Source organism: Perna viridis, chromosome 1 (genome assembly GCF_037379345.1).
Source record: "Perna viridis isolate PV_CMFRI_1.1 ecotype Kerala chromosome 1, ASM3737934v1, whole genome shotgun sequence".
Classification (NCBI taxonomy): domain Eukaryota; kingdom Metazoa; phylum Mollusca; class Bivalvia; order Mytilida; family Mytilidae; genus Perna; species Perna viridis.
In genome coordinates this window covers 44,104,954-44,119,853 of record NC_142445.1, presented here as the reverse complement: position 1 = coordinate 44,119,853, position 14,900 = coordinate 44,104,954, and the positions used below count along the sequence as shown (strand labels likewise).

Below are 14,900 nucleotides of genomic sequence, written 5' to 3'. Positions count from 1 at the left end.
TATATATATTTAATGTTCTAAGATATTGTCCTTTTTATTACTGGGTATATGTGCATGCAGTCTATAATCATCAATTATTGTTTATCAGTTTCTACATATGGAGTTGCATATTTATATTTAGTCAAATAATTATATATTGTACAGTGTAAGAAAATGATGGGTTTTTTACTTATACCTTCTAAAATGCTTTACTTAATTCTTTTTATTTATGTTTACCGTAATGTTTGAATTCAAATTTCAGTTAAAATCATATTCCATTTAGTTCTACATTCAAAACTAACTGTGATGTTCATAAAATAAATTAATTTAAAATTAAAAAGATCCCTTTATCAAATGCTCTTTAAGTTAAAATAAAAATGAAGTATATAAGAAAACAATTGTCAATGCAGCATATTTATAGTTTCACATTTTTTTTTCTTTTTTAATGACAGAGAAATAACATTTATAAAATCCTGCCAAATCATATAAATCTGAGTAGCCTACTATAAAAGTAATTAAGAGACCTACCTTTAAAACTTTTGGAAAATGGTAACAATAAATTATTTAAAAGGAATAAACAGTAGTAGTTTTAAGTTAAACAGTTAAGTAGTAGTCTCTGTAAGAATCATGCAAATTCTGTAATATGTGATACACCCAAAAAAGGCTACACATTTTTATTTTTGTTATTAAGTTGCTTTATAGGTCTACATGATGAAATGTATAATTATTCATTCCAATCTGTCTGCTCTTAGTAGATAATCCACATTGAAAATCCAACAGTTTCTATTGAATTTTACTGTCATTTACAGAGTTATCTCTCTTAGTTCTGAATTCTCCAGTACATTCTATGCAATTTTTATCTCCTAAGAGCATTGGTTACATGAAAATCCACATGTTAATTTCTATTAACTATAAACATCTTAAACAAAATATCAAAAATAAAAATATGAAAGCTTTCCAACCATGTATCACATTTTGCATGATTCGTAGCTGGAGTACTACTGGGTGTCTGTACATTACTTTTCATGTGAGATTTCTTTGGAGGTATAGATATCATATTTAATGGTTGTACAAGTTATGTTGTTCAAAACAGTAAATTGAAGTAAATATGGCACTTTGTTTATTGAAAACTTGCACTTGGACAAACACATCAAAACTTGCCTTTTTTACCTTCATTGGAGACTTACACTTGGACAAACACATAAAAAGTTGTATTTTTTTACCTTTATTGGAGACTTACACTTGGACAAACACATCAAAACTTGCCTTTTTTACCTTCATTGGAGACTTACACTTGGACAAACACATCAAAAGTTATATTTTTTTACTTTTATTGGAGACTTACACTTGGACAAACACATTAAAACTTGCCTTTTTTACCTTCATTGGAGACTTACACTTGGATAAACACATCATCAGTTGTATTTTTTTACCTTTATTGGAGACTTACACTTGGACAAACACATCAAAAGTTGTATTTTTTTACCTTTATTGGAGACTTACACTTGGATGAACACATCAAAAGTTGTATTTTTTTACCTTTATTGAAGACTTACACTTGGACAAACGCATCAAAAACTCTCTGTTTTACATTTATTGCAGACTTGCACTTGGACAAACACATCAAAAGCTGTCAATATTTATCTTTATTGGAGACTTACACTAAGATAAACACATATCACAAGCTTTCTGATTTGGTCTATATTTAGAGACTGAAATCTGCTCAGTTAAAAAAAGTGGAATTATGCATGAATTAGCAAGAAAGGGGTGTCTCTTCTATCACTTGCTTCCTAGGAAACCATAATGAAAGTTTATGGCAGTTCTATCACAGTACAGTACAGTCAGTTTTATACACAACATTACTTTGTTGGTTCGTGCTTCCCTTCAACTGTTGTCCTATGTAATATTCGAAGTCCAACTTCCTCCCTAGATTTCTGGGTTTCTGGTGTGGCCTCATGACCAACTGCCAAATTATCAGATATTATAAAATCACCTTCTTCCCACTGAAAAAAAAAATAACAAAACTTCCAGTATATTACAGAACATGTATTTCTTTACAGATTGGTTACCAGAATTGGTATCATATGCTAGCAGATGAATCTGATATATTGCATGTGCTATACATAATCCTTGCATTTTGAGGCTTTCTTTAAAGAATTTGTCTATTAATTAATTTGCAAAAATGCCTATTTGCTTAAACTACAATTACTGACGCATCATATTAAATGGCCATCTTCAACAAGAAGAAATGTGTCCATGTGACATAAATGCCCTTGCCATCCCTAAAACATGAGGTGGATGTGGCACTGAGCTCACACACAATACTAGAACTTTTAAGAACAATTCTATAATCTTTCCCATGAATTTTCAATTAAAACTTTTAATATGCAATGAAAATTCACAAAAAAAATTATAAAGACAAACAAGATATTGATGGAAAACTGAGCCAAAAAGTTTACAACCAATACAACCCATTAAGTTTCGTGTATAGCTGTATTCCAAATTTCAAATCCCATGCAGGTTTGCCCAGTTTTATGCAATAAAACAAGCATTTTGAAAGTATTGCATAGCAATAAGTCCACTATTGAAAGTAGAATGTGTTAAAGAGAACATAATGCAATCTTTATTGCATTAATTTACAAATCCCATGCAGGTTTGCCCAGTTTTATGCAATAAAACAAGCATTTTGAAAGTATTGCATAGCAATAAGTCCACTATTGAAAGTAGAATGTGTTAAAGAGAACATAATGCAATCTTTATTGCATTAATTTACAAAGTCCAGGGACCAATGCTCAGGCAAAAAGAAACAAACAAGAACAAAATTGATCTTGATCTGTGACTAATGGTTAAGCAATACAATAAATAAAAAAAAGTGCGGAAAACTTATTTGCTGGACATCAGTTTTCATAGTTTCAAAAAATGATAAGCGTTCAAAAGTGTGAAAAATCCATTTCGCAGGTACTATTTTTCCTGCTTTTCTGTACACTGCGAAAATTAGTGCTGTGAATATTAATACATTTACAATAACTGTTTTCCTTCATGCACATCTACAAATGATGCTCTATTTGCATATTAAGTCATCAAAATTCCTTGAGTGATTTAGATGGAGTTGTGCCTATGAGATTTTAACATGTAAAATACTAAAGTTGGAATATTAAACCCCCTGTGAAAAGTTTGGTGAATATATTGGTTTCACCTTGTCTGTCTGTCCATCCGATCATCTGTCAAAACTATTTTCTAAGTATATTGTAGCTTGCAGTAGTCATGAAACTTTGTGAGATATCTAATATAATTACATGGAGATGTGTATACTGCCAAGACTTTATGTTTGGACGAATGATGGCTGTTGAACTTCAGCATTTTTCAGCAAAACTTGGTCTTATGTGTTGTCCACAACTTCTTCTTAACCACTTGCAGGTTTGTTATGAAACTTTGGGTGTTAAATTACCCTATTGGAATGTGCAAATTGTCAGGAATTCATGTTTAAACAAAAACTGTTGAAATGCCAGCTGTTGGAATTAAAGCATATTTAAGCAAAACTTGGTCTAATGAGTTGTCAACAACTTGCAGGATTGTCATGAAACTCAATGGAGTGTTAGATTACCATATGGAGATGCATATATTGTCAGAAATTTATGTCTGGTAAAAAATTATCAAAATGACCACTGTTGGAACATAGGCATTTTTCAGTGAAACTTAGTTTGATGGTTTGTACAAAATTCCTCTTCAACAACCTGCAGGTTTGTTGTGAAACTAAAAAATTATCAAAATGACAACTGTTGGAACATAGGCATTTTTCAGTGAAACTTGGTTTGATGGGTTGTACGAAATTCCTCTTCAACAACCTGCAAGTTTGTTATGAAACTCTATGGAGTGTTAGATTACCACATGGAAATGTGCTTTTAAAAAATGTACTAATTGCTGTTTGGTGTTGGTGTTTTAGAAATGGCAGCAAATTAAGTATCAAAATAGCTTAGTCTATCCACTAAAAATTGTGTCCAATGTGAATTGTACGTCCATACTGGTCTCCAAATGTACCAAGTTCAACAGGCTGCGGGGGTATTAGTCTCGTTAGAGGCAATGTCAAGTCTCCCACTAGAGTCCCCCCGACAGTAACTATAATTCTTCATGCACATCAACATCTGTTGTAAAACCTTCCTATAATGTTTATCAAAATCCCTTGAGTGGTTTAGGAGGAGTTGCACTTATGAAGTTTTAACATGTACTGGTAAAGGTTTTACTAACCACTTCTAATGTTTCCATTACTTTACATGTTAAAAAAGAAATTTTCAAAGTTTCACTGTGAATTCCCAGGACAAATGACATCTTAAAGATGCATACCATTGCGAAGCTTGGAAGATAAATCTACATTTTTACCTTTTCTGCTAACTCACAGCATGGGGGCAAATTACTCACTTATGTAAACAATATTGATACACTTTTGCAGTAAATTACAAATATGATTTTAAAGTACACATTCTCAGCTTTATTTTGACTACTTTTAATCAGAATACACACAAATAATGCACTTACAATGCATAGATCTAGGTTCAGTGTGTTTTTGGTGCTACATAGGGGTATGGCCATTTGACCCCGGAAGTGGTTAGTGAGACCAAAGCCCTTAATTTGGATTATCTCCCTTTGGAGTCCACTGACAGTAACTACATTAATTCATGCACAACTATATATGATGCACAACCTTTCTTTAAAGTTTCATCAAAACCCCTTGAGCAATTAAGGTGAAGTTGTGCTTACAAGTAATGTGGACAGACAGAATGACGGACAGACATACAGGATTTACGGGGCCAAAATTCAAACAAGAGGCTCCCGGGAGCCCGAATCCGTCATCTGGTTGAATTTTGCCTTTCAAAGGCAAAAAATTTAACATGAAGTTGTCCAACAATTTTGATTCCAGAAGACTTTGGTAGGACTTATCATAAGGATCATTTCAACAACTGAAAGTTTCTTTTAATCTATCATAGTTTTCAAAATATTGACTGAAAACTGTAAAAAAAAAAAAAAAGACATCATTTTTCCCCTTTCAAGGGCAATAACTCTTACAAGGAGTCGTCTGACAACATCCCTGAAAACTTTTGTAGTCTAATAATAAGGATCATTTCAGCTATTGAAAGCATTTGGCTAATCTAACGGTTTTGAAGATATAAGCATAAAACTACTGTCTGACCCCTATGTTCTATTTTTAGAAACAGCAGCCATGTTTTTCAATGGATCAAAAATCCCCACATCAGTTCTATGCAGAATACATCAATGAACATCCATACCAAGTTTGTTTCAATTGGTCAAATAATGTCAGAGAAGAAGATTTTTGAAAGAAATAACATGAAAAATAGCATAAAAATGTCAAAAAAGGGCCATAACTCCAACATGACAATGGATTAAAACAAATATTTGACCACAAATAAATCTCATCATGCTAAACACTTTTACCCAGCCAGAATTTATCTAAACCTAACAATTTTGGATATATATGTAAAAAACCTTTGTCTGACCCCTATGTTCTATTTTTAATAACAGCAGCCATGTTTTTCAACAAATCAAAAGTCCCCACATCAGTTCTATGCAGGATACCCCAAGGAACATTCATACCAAGTTTGATTCTAATTGGTCAAGCAGTATAAGAGGAGAAGAGTTTTGTATAATTGTTAACAATGACGCCGACGGATGCCAAGTGATGGCAATAGCTCACACGGCCTGTGACCAGGTGAGCTAAAAATAAAATATTCAATAATTATAAAGTAAACTTTGGCCAATACGATACTCAAATAACAACATTTTTTTTCTCAAAAAAAAAGTAATGTCTAATGGACATTTTTTGGGGGTCAATGAGCAGTGTACTCAAGCCCTACATTTGTATTTACTTATACTAAATAATGTTCCTATCAACCTTTGAATTTTTCGCTCCTTGAAGACAGATTCAGTAAGACAGCCGTACTCTGCACGAGAGAAGCTTAAAGTCATTGACTATGCTGAAACCCATGGCAACCATACTGTGGGAAGAGAATACAGTATAAATGAGTCCTACATTTGTTACTGGAGAAAACAGAAAAATCGATTACAGAAAATACCACATACCAAAAGGGCAGATAGAGGCAGTAAACCAATTTATCCAGAACTAGAAGCTGAGTGACTTCAATGGGTTACCAATTGTAGTTTACAGTGTTATGGCATTTCGATGACAGCAGTGGTACATTTTTGGTCAATTACCATTATCTTGGACTGGGACAAATCATTTTCCAGGAAATCACAGAATAGGATTGGATTTGTAAGTTAGTTAACACCAACAAAGGTATGTTGGTCACAGAATAACATCATCACATTTTCATATTAACTAAATTTTTACACCAAAAATATTCTCTTTATCTGACCTTACCCTCAAATCTTTATTGACTTATTCTCTTTCTAATTTTCACATTCCATGAAGAATGAGCACAATAAGTGGCCATGGTATTTAACTGTATCCCTACAGTAAGTATGGGCAGATCCAAGACTTTAGGTTAGGAACTGACCATTTTAATAGTGAGGGGAAAGGAGGGCTGAGATCTTTCTGAAAAAAGAAAAAAAAGTTCCAAACTTTGGATAAAAAATAATGAATACATTTGTAATCATTCTATATTTTCACTATTACTTCACCAGGCATATTTTCAAATAACAATAAAAAATTGCTACATACCTTGTGTGAATATATAAGACTTCTGTCATCCTTGACAACTTGTTGAAATATTTCTTGAAGTATTTGAACAGTTTCTGTCCCATCAGTCATTCTCTCCTGTCCTGTGTCTATATCCCATACAAATGCTGTTGTCATTCCTAAATGAAAACACAAGGTCTGAAAAATAAAAAAAAAATAAAACCTGTCTTCTGTTCTACTCTCTCCAAAACCTTCAAAATACAGGGTACATGTATTGGTAAACAGAGAATCTCAAGATTTTCAAGGGAGGCTAGGATCAAATTTTCTATCCTGCCTTTTTATCATGAAAAAATATAGGTCCGTCCTTTTTTACCTCAGTCCTAAGAGCTGAAACATTGTTTTAATATAAACAAAATAGTAGATCATGCCTTTTAATTTCAAATTTGATCCTAGCCCCATCCTTCTCCCTCCCCAATAAAAATCAAATGGTAAACTGATTCATGAAAGAATATAAAATCTACTAAAACAAATAAAATAAAATGCTTTTACACATCTACATGCTTTTACTGGAGTAACATAATTAAATTCAATGAAATGCTTGCTTTGGCCTCTTATTGCAAAAAAGTTGGGGCCATAACCCAAAATAGCCCCGTGCAGGTCCGGGTGTTAAAAGAATAGGCCTGCAACAGCGCTAAGCTTGTCGTAAAAGGCGACTAAATAGTGCTCAGAACCCTAGCCAGGGGCTAGAGCGCTCTGCCCACAGAGCAACTGGGATGTGTGCCCCAGGTGGTGGAATGGGGTACCCCTGGCGTGTTACATGCTGGGGTTGTCAGGCTATAATACGGAAAACCTGACTGCCAACCATAGTGGTGCACCGTGTTGGGAAAAATGCCATGTTCCTCGCACGTTAAAGAACCCTACTGTGGTATTCTCCCGGAGTAGGAACCATAAGGCTCTGCCACAGGAGGCTAAATTGCCCGACCCTACCCACCTCTCCCCATTTCCAGTGGCAATCAAAATTTGTCGACCCTATTGTCCTTGTGTCCCATCCCTTTTTCATTTCATCATCGTTTCATGTTCATTTTATCATCAATTTCATGTTCATCGTCTGAATATAGCTGAAATATTGCTGCTCGGATGTTAAACCCCAACAAACAAACAAACAAACAAACCTAAATAAATACCAAATATCCTTTCATAGTTTGGAACCTGGTCCTTAAATTTATAAAAATTACTGACTGTCAAATTACTGCCTGAAAACTAAGTGTCTTTGGATGACAACAATGACATAGATGTCAACAACAACACAGACAACAAGACCAATAACAATGCCAAACCATTATACAACAGAAATAAATATTTTGTGGTCATATAAAAAGTATTTAGGAAATTCAATGGAAATAATAATCTATCAAAAACATAATTCAAGGAAATAGCATACTAACATAAGCTTAATAAGTGAAAAAAAAAAAACAAGGATGTCAGGAAAAGAGAGTAAGTTATCTTTAAAATTTAAAGTTGTCAAGGAAATGTCTACTTTTATAAGCATAACATGAAGAAAAAAAAAAAAAAAAAAAAAAAAAAAAGGTGGTCTAGAATGATTTTTTTAATTAGGATTTAGAGCCGAAATGATGTTGTTTCCCAACCAAATTCAACAATTCTCCACAAATTTCCAAAAATAATGCCCTGAAATTTTTGGAAAGATAGGCTGTAAATATGGGATTTAAATACCCATTGAGAACCTCAGAATTTTAAATCATGACTAAAAGTTTATCTTTTAGGCACTTTTAAATATGTTGCAATGAATGTTATTACAGTATATTAGCAAGTATTTGTATTTTTTTGACATTTGGAACAAGTGTCAAGATGAAAACATTATTTCACATCGGTCATGTCACATAATTCAAAATATCACACAAAAAGATTGAAAAAAAACTGATTATATGATGCAATCAGAAGAATCAATGCAGCACAAACTTCAAGGACAAGGATTCTACAAGTACAATACAGAACAGGATGAAGTTTCATCAACATGCTTTCCTGAATTACACTGTTTTATTTTTTTGTGTATTATTTCAACATCCATAGATGTAGTGGAGAAAAGTTTTTCTCTTATGTCATCACCAATAAAAATAGACTTAGCTCTACTTGGATGCAATTATGAACATTTGTCAAATTACTTCAACTTCAAAATCTTAACTGACAGTGGCAGACAAAATTCCTGAATTTTCATTCATTGCGGTATTTGTTCCCAAATGAAAAAGCACCGGCACCTCTTAAAAAACGTAGAAAAATCACTGTGGAAAAGAGAGTGAGATCACTTTCAAAAATTTACAAGTTAGATAGCTCATCTGGAAAAAAGATGAAGCCCACTTTTCTACACACCTTAACTTTTGACCAAGTTGCTTGCCTACAGATTCCTTTGCAATTTTTAGGGTATTATTAGCTCACCTGGACCAAAGATCCATGTGAGTTTATGCCATCACTTGGGCTGAACCATCCTCTGTCAACTTTTTAAAAAAATCTTTCCCTCTGAAACAACGATTCTGATGAAAATATTTTTTGGTCACCATCTTCCTTAGAGTGTCTAGTTTCAAAATATTATCCAACATATTCATAGTCCGAAGAATTTAGCTATAAATAGAACATTGGGGCAAATTGCTTTATTTTGTCTATATTTTCAAAATTTGAAGAGAAGGCAAATTTAGAAAGCACACTCGAAATGCAGAATTTATACAAAATCTACTATTTCACCATTAAATAAATTTTGAAACCTGACTCCTTGTTAGAGTCATTGCCCTTGAAATAGGGAAAATAATGCTTTTGGTAGTTTTTAACCAATATTCTGAAAACTATTTTAGATAGTACAAAACTTTTCATTGATGAATTTATCTTTATAATATGCCTACAAAAGTCTCAAACAGGTTGAAGTTACAGGATGACTTCTTGTCAGAGTTACTGCCCTTGAAAGGAGATAAATAACTATTTCAATTGATGAAAGGATCATCAGTTTTTTCTATCTATTATGGTTGTAAAAATGTTGGCTAAAAAGTAAAAACTACAAAACTGTGGTTTTCAGGATATTGGCTAAAAACCGCATAAGTGGACCCCATGTAAAGGTATTTCTGTGAAATATGGCTATATGACAAATAATAGTTATCAGTGCTACAAAAAAGTTGAAAAAGGGCACTTCCTAGGCAACAAATATAAGATTTACACCTAGTGGGTAAAATACCCTTACAAGACTGTGAAAACTATCCAAGCTTTTATGGTTCCCAACAAGTCATCAAAGTTTGTAGGAAATCCAACAAAAAACCCTATCACTATATACCCTCCACTTCGTAAATGTGGGGGTATAATAAATACACCATCAACATAACAAGAATAAATCTATAAACCTACATCATCCCCAGAAAAAGTGGTCCCCCAAATTGGTTTATTTACAAACACATCATCCAAGATTAAAGGAAATCTGACAAAACTGTGTTAGTGGTAGTAGAAAATTTGCATTAGCCACACTGTTATAGAAATAAAGGTATAGACAAAGGCTAATGTCCAATGTATTTAAATTTGCCATCCTCAAAATTTACCTTCTGCCACTAACACAGCAAATAAGACTAGTACCCAAAATTATCTCCTTTTCAAATGTGCCATATTTTTTTCAAATAACTTTGTCTTATACATACCTACTGGTAAAATTTGAATAGAATTTACATTTACTATAATTTACAGCTATCTCACCTTTTTTACACCTACATGCAGTGACTGAATGGAACAATTGATAGGTCTACATTTAAAATAGGTCCAGGAACACTGCTTGGGACTTTACCTTGAGTTTGGTAACAGGATGAGGGTATATAAGAGGATGCACAATCCCACCTCTTCTGTCTGAAACCATCCACAACCTTTCCCATCTAGCCAAGGTTTCTGGTGGCAAACTGTTGACTAATTCATTCAATGGAATAAATGCTAAAACAGAAGAGGATGGCACTTGATGAAAATATTGTGACTATTCCTTTCCAAGGAAAGGTTCTATGGATAGAATACACCATTTTTTCTTGCCCTTCCTTTGCCTAATTACTTGTATAAATTTGTTACAAATCCAATAAGGCCACTGATATTGTTTGCCTAAATTACCTCAAAATAAGGCTATTCCCCCTTATGAAAGTTTCCCAATTTGTCAAAAATAAATGGCCCAATAGTAATCTCAAGTAAGATTAATTATTTCCCAAATTGTAGTCAAAGAGTAGGATATGGCATTTTTGTTCAAAATTACAGTTAAATTTTAGATTTTGTACTTGTTTTCACCCCTTCTCCTAACCTCTATAAATCAATTTAAACTTCGAAATTGTGATATTGAAATTTATGGTACAATGCTCCAAACACTTACCGATAAACATATGCCATTGTCTGGAAACAAGAACAAATCGTTTTTCCCCTTTCAAGGGCAATAACTCTTACAAGGAGTTGTCTGACAGTTTTGTAGATATATGCGTAAAACAACTGTCTGACCCCTATGATCTATTTTAAGTAACAGCTGCCATGTTTTCAATGGATCAAACATCCCCATATCAGTTCTATGCAGGATACATCAATGAACATCAATACCAAGTTTGTTTCCAATTGACCAAATAATGTCAGAGGAGAAGATTTTTTAAAGAAATAACATTAAAAATAGCAAAACTAGTTGAAAAGGGGCAATACCGGTAACTCCAACATGGCTTAACGGATTAAAACTAGAATTTGACCAATGATAGATCTCATCATGCTGAACACTTAAACCCTATGCCAGAATTTATCTAAACCTAACGGTTTTGGAGATATATGCGAAAAACCACTCTGACCCCTGTTCTATATTTAGTAACAACAGCCACGTTTTTCGATGGATCAAAAATCCCCAGATCAGTTCTATGCAGGATATCCCTAATAACATTTGCACCAAATTTGGTTTCAACTGGTCAAGTAGTGTCAGAGGAGAAGATTTTTGAAAGAAATAACATGAAAAATAGCGAAAAAACATAAAAAAAAGGGCAATAACTCCAGCACAACTTAACAGATTAAAACGAATATTTGACCACAGATCAATCTCATCATGCTGAACACTTATACCCATGTCAGAATTTATCTAAACCTAACGGTTTTGGAGATATATGCAGAAAAACCACTGTCTGACCCTGTGATCTATCATTAGTAACAGCGGCCATGTTTTTCGACAGATCAAAAATCCCCACATCAGTTCTATGCAGGATACCCCAAGAAACACTGAATACCAAGTTTGCTTTCAATTGGTCAAGCAGTGTCAGAGGAGAAGATTTTTGAAAGAAATATTAAACATGAAAAATAGCAAAAACAATTGAAAAAGGGCAATAACTCCAACATGGCTTAGGTCTCACTAACCACTTCTAACATTTCCATTACTTTACATGTTAAAAAAGTAATTTTCAAAGTCTCACTGTGAATTCCCAGGACAAATGACATCTCAAAGTTGCATACTGTTGCGAAGCTTGGAAAATAAGGCTTCCAAAATCATTCTGCTAATGGTACGACGATTGTAGAAATTCTTCACAAAATTTACTTGAATAAATAATACTGAAAATCCACATTTTTACCTTTTCTGCTAACTGACAGCATGGAGGCAAATTACTCACACATGTAAACAATATTCATACACTTTTGTAGTTAATTACATATATGATTTTAAAGTACACATTCTCAGCTGTATTTTGACTAGTTTTAATCATAATACACACACTAATGCACTTACAATGCATATGTCTAGGTTCAGTGTGTTTTTGGTACTACATAGGGTGTGGCCATTTGACCCGGAAGTGGTTAGTGGGACCTTATCAGTGTCAACTTCTGGACCAATAATACAGATACCATTTGGTGGGTTGGTCTTTTTTACAAACTTGCGTCAGCGAATGTTCCTCCAAAACTATTTCAAATAATATTTTCTATGTATCATAATACTACAAATAGAATCAAATTTTCAAATGGACTAAGTTCCACATTCAAATCAGAATGTGGTGTCAAACAAGGTGATGTTGAGTTCTTTATTATTTAATATTTTTTTAGATGACATTGTAAAGGTATTAAAGTCAAATAATTGCAATCCTGTAAAAATTGGGGATATATCAGTAAATTGTCTTTTATATGCTGATGACTTAGTTATATTATCTGAAAGTAAACAAGGTTTACAAACTAGTTTAAATATTGTTCATGAATATTGCTGTAATTGGAAATTATATGTTAATGTGTCCAATCTAAAGTTATTGTATTTAATTCAAATGGTAGATCTTATATTAATGAGTTTACATACAATAATGATATCATTCAAACAGTACCAAAATATTGTTATCTTGGTGTCATGTTACATTATAATGGTAAATTTAATTTAGCTGTATCTTTGCTGATGGAAAAGGCTAGAAAAGCTTTATTCAAGACAAAAAAAAAGTCAGTAGGGCTAGATCATTCATGTCATTTATAAGAAAAGCTGTTTGATACTTTATTTAGCCCCATTCTTTTGTACTGTAGTGAAGTCTGGGGTATAGATATTGATACATGTACTTTTAATAACTCAGTTGTAGAAAAATTTCATTTAAAATTCATCAAGGAAATTCTTGGTGTACACTGCAAAGCTGCTGCATGTCGTTTTGAACTTGGACGACTCCCACTTCACTCAAAAATTATGTTTTCCTGTGTCAAATTTTTAAATCATCTTCTTTCCTCAGAAAACACTTTGGCTTTTAAAATATTTCAAGCTACAGAAAACAATAACACTTGGACAAAGAAAATATATCCTATTATCGATAAACTTGGTTTTTCACACATAATCTATCAAAAATGTAGCTTTAAACCTATTTTATCAAATATAAAACAACGAATAACCGATCAATTTATGCAAAAGCAACATTCCCAAATCCAAAATTCAAATAAACTAACATTTTATCGAAATTTACACATTAGATACAAACGAGCAAGCTTTGTTGAAATTTTACAAAAAAGATCAGAAAGATCGTCTCTTTGCAATATTACAATCAGTAGCCATAACTTGGAAATAGAAAAAGGCTGTCATCTATCAATTCCTGCAAATGAGAGATTATGTAAAGTTTGCAACTCTGGGGAGGTTGAAGATGAATTACATTTTTTGCTAAAATGTGAAAAATACTCCAGAGTTAGAAGTCAATTTATATCCAAATTATTAAATATCCTAAAAAAAAGATATTGATTCAATTAATTACTACACACTGAAACAATGTATACTCAGTGATTCGTATACTATACTAAAGATTATCACTCATTTTTTAGATATTATTTTTTCTATCAGAAAAATTTTATTTCATAACAAATATCTCTTTACATGTATACTGCTACTATATATGTTACACTTTTATGTATCAATTATATGGGCCTTTGCAAATTATTGTAATTGTGTTTGTGCCAATAAAGAATAAAGAAGAATAAAAGAAGAATTACAAAATAAGTTCTCCCTGTCCTCTAAATAATGATAATTAGCATGCAAGACATCAAAAATTTTACCCAAATGAAAACCCTTTGTTGACTATAATTTGATTTTTTATATTAAAAAAATAATTTCTTAAATTTCTAAATGCGTTTCTGATGTAAGAAATTGACTTATAAATACATAAAAGTCATTTATGACATTAAAAAAGATCATTGAAAATTCTCACTTTTTCATATTAGAAATTGATTTAATATTTGAAAATGAAATACCTAAGGAGTTAAATAGAGAAAATTTTTGATTTATCTATATCAACCGTGAGATGCCTGTATTGGTATTCAAGGTCGTTAAAAACCTCCTATCATCATCATTTTTTATACGTGCAAACAATGAAAACAATTTCACCTGTATCTCCTTTCTGGGGAACTGAATACATATGGTACAATGCGTAACTGAATGGTTTCCTCATAAAACTACCATCAATGTGCCACCCTGTCCTTCCAACATTGGTACAACCTTCTTCTTCATCGTTAGATACTCTGAAAACATCAGGATGAGGGGATTTGGGGTGCTTATAAAAAGTTGACTCCAAGTTTCCGAACCATTTACTTATTTCTACGTGTCTGTCACCACTTACTTTGCCTTGATTTTTAAAAATAAGAATTCTGTGTTTATGGACATCTTGTTTGATCTGTTCGATAATTTGTTCTGAGACAGGCGCATTTAGGTTTACATCTGTAATAATTTTCCCAAGTTCTTTCATTTTCAGAAGTAATCTACGCATTTTACCTTCACATCGAAGAGTTTCTA

General features: G+C 32.6%; 1 protein-coding gene across 2 annotated transcripts; it reads right to left on the bottom strand.

Moving 5' to 3' along the window:
* Window positions 1–1,612: 1,612 nt before the first annotated feature.
* On the bottom strand, window positions 1,613–14,900 carry LOC148628914 (uncharacterized). Of its 2 annotated transcripts, XR_015914457.1 has the most exons (5): window positions 14,496–14,900; window positions 10,458–10,597; window positions 6,671–6,826; window positions 6,371–6,544; window positions 1,845–1,982 (listed from the first exon to the last, which is right to left on the bottom strand). XR_015914457.1 is itself a non-coding variant. In XM_088540678.1 (4 exons), the coding sequence occupies exons 1-4, from the start codon at window positions 14,872–14,874 to the stop codon at window positions 1,839–1,841; spliced, it is 819 nt and encodes a 272-aa protein (XP_088396804.1). In that variant the 5' UTR covers window positions 14,875–14,896; the 3' UTR covers window positions 1,613–1,838. The 2 variants fall into 2 exon arrangements, 1 of the variants encoding a protein (XP_088396804.1); XM_088540678.1 differs by lacking the exon at window positions 6,371–6,544 and having other exon boundaries at window positions 1,613–1,982; window positions 14,496–14,896.

Excerpts from the sequence above, each read along its gene's own strand:
- LOC148628914 (XM_088540678.1), bottom strand. The coding sequence starts at position 14,874 with ATGCGTAGATTACTTCTGAAAATGAAAGAACTTGGGAAAATTATTACA. Across the intron at positions 10,598-14,495 it reads TCCCCAGAAAGGAGATACAG|CATTTATTCCATTGAATGAA; the intron begins GTGAAATTGTTT and ends CTTCTGTTTTAG. Across the intron at positions 1,983-6,670 it reads GTCTTATATATTCACACAAG|TGGGAAGAAGGTGATTTTAT; the intron begins GTATGTAGCAAT and ends TTTTTTTTTCAG.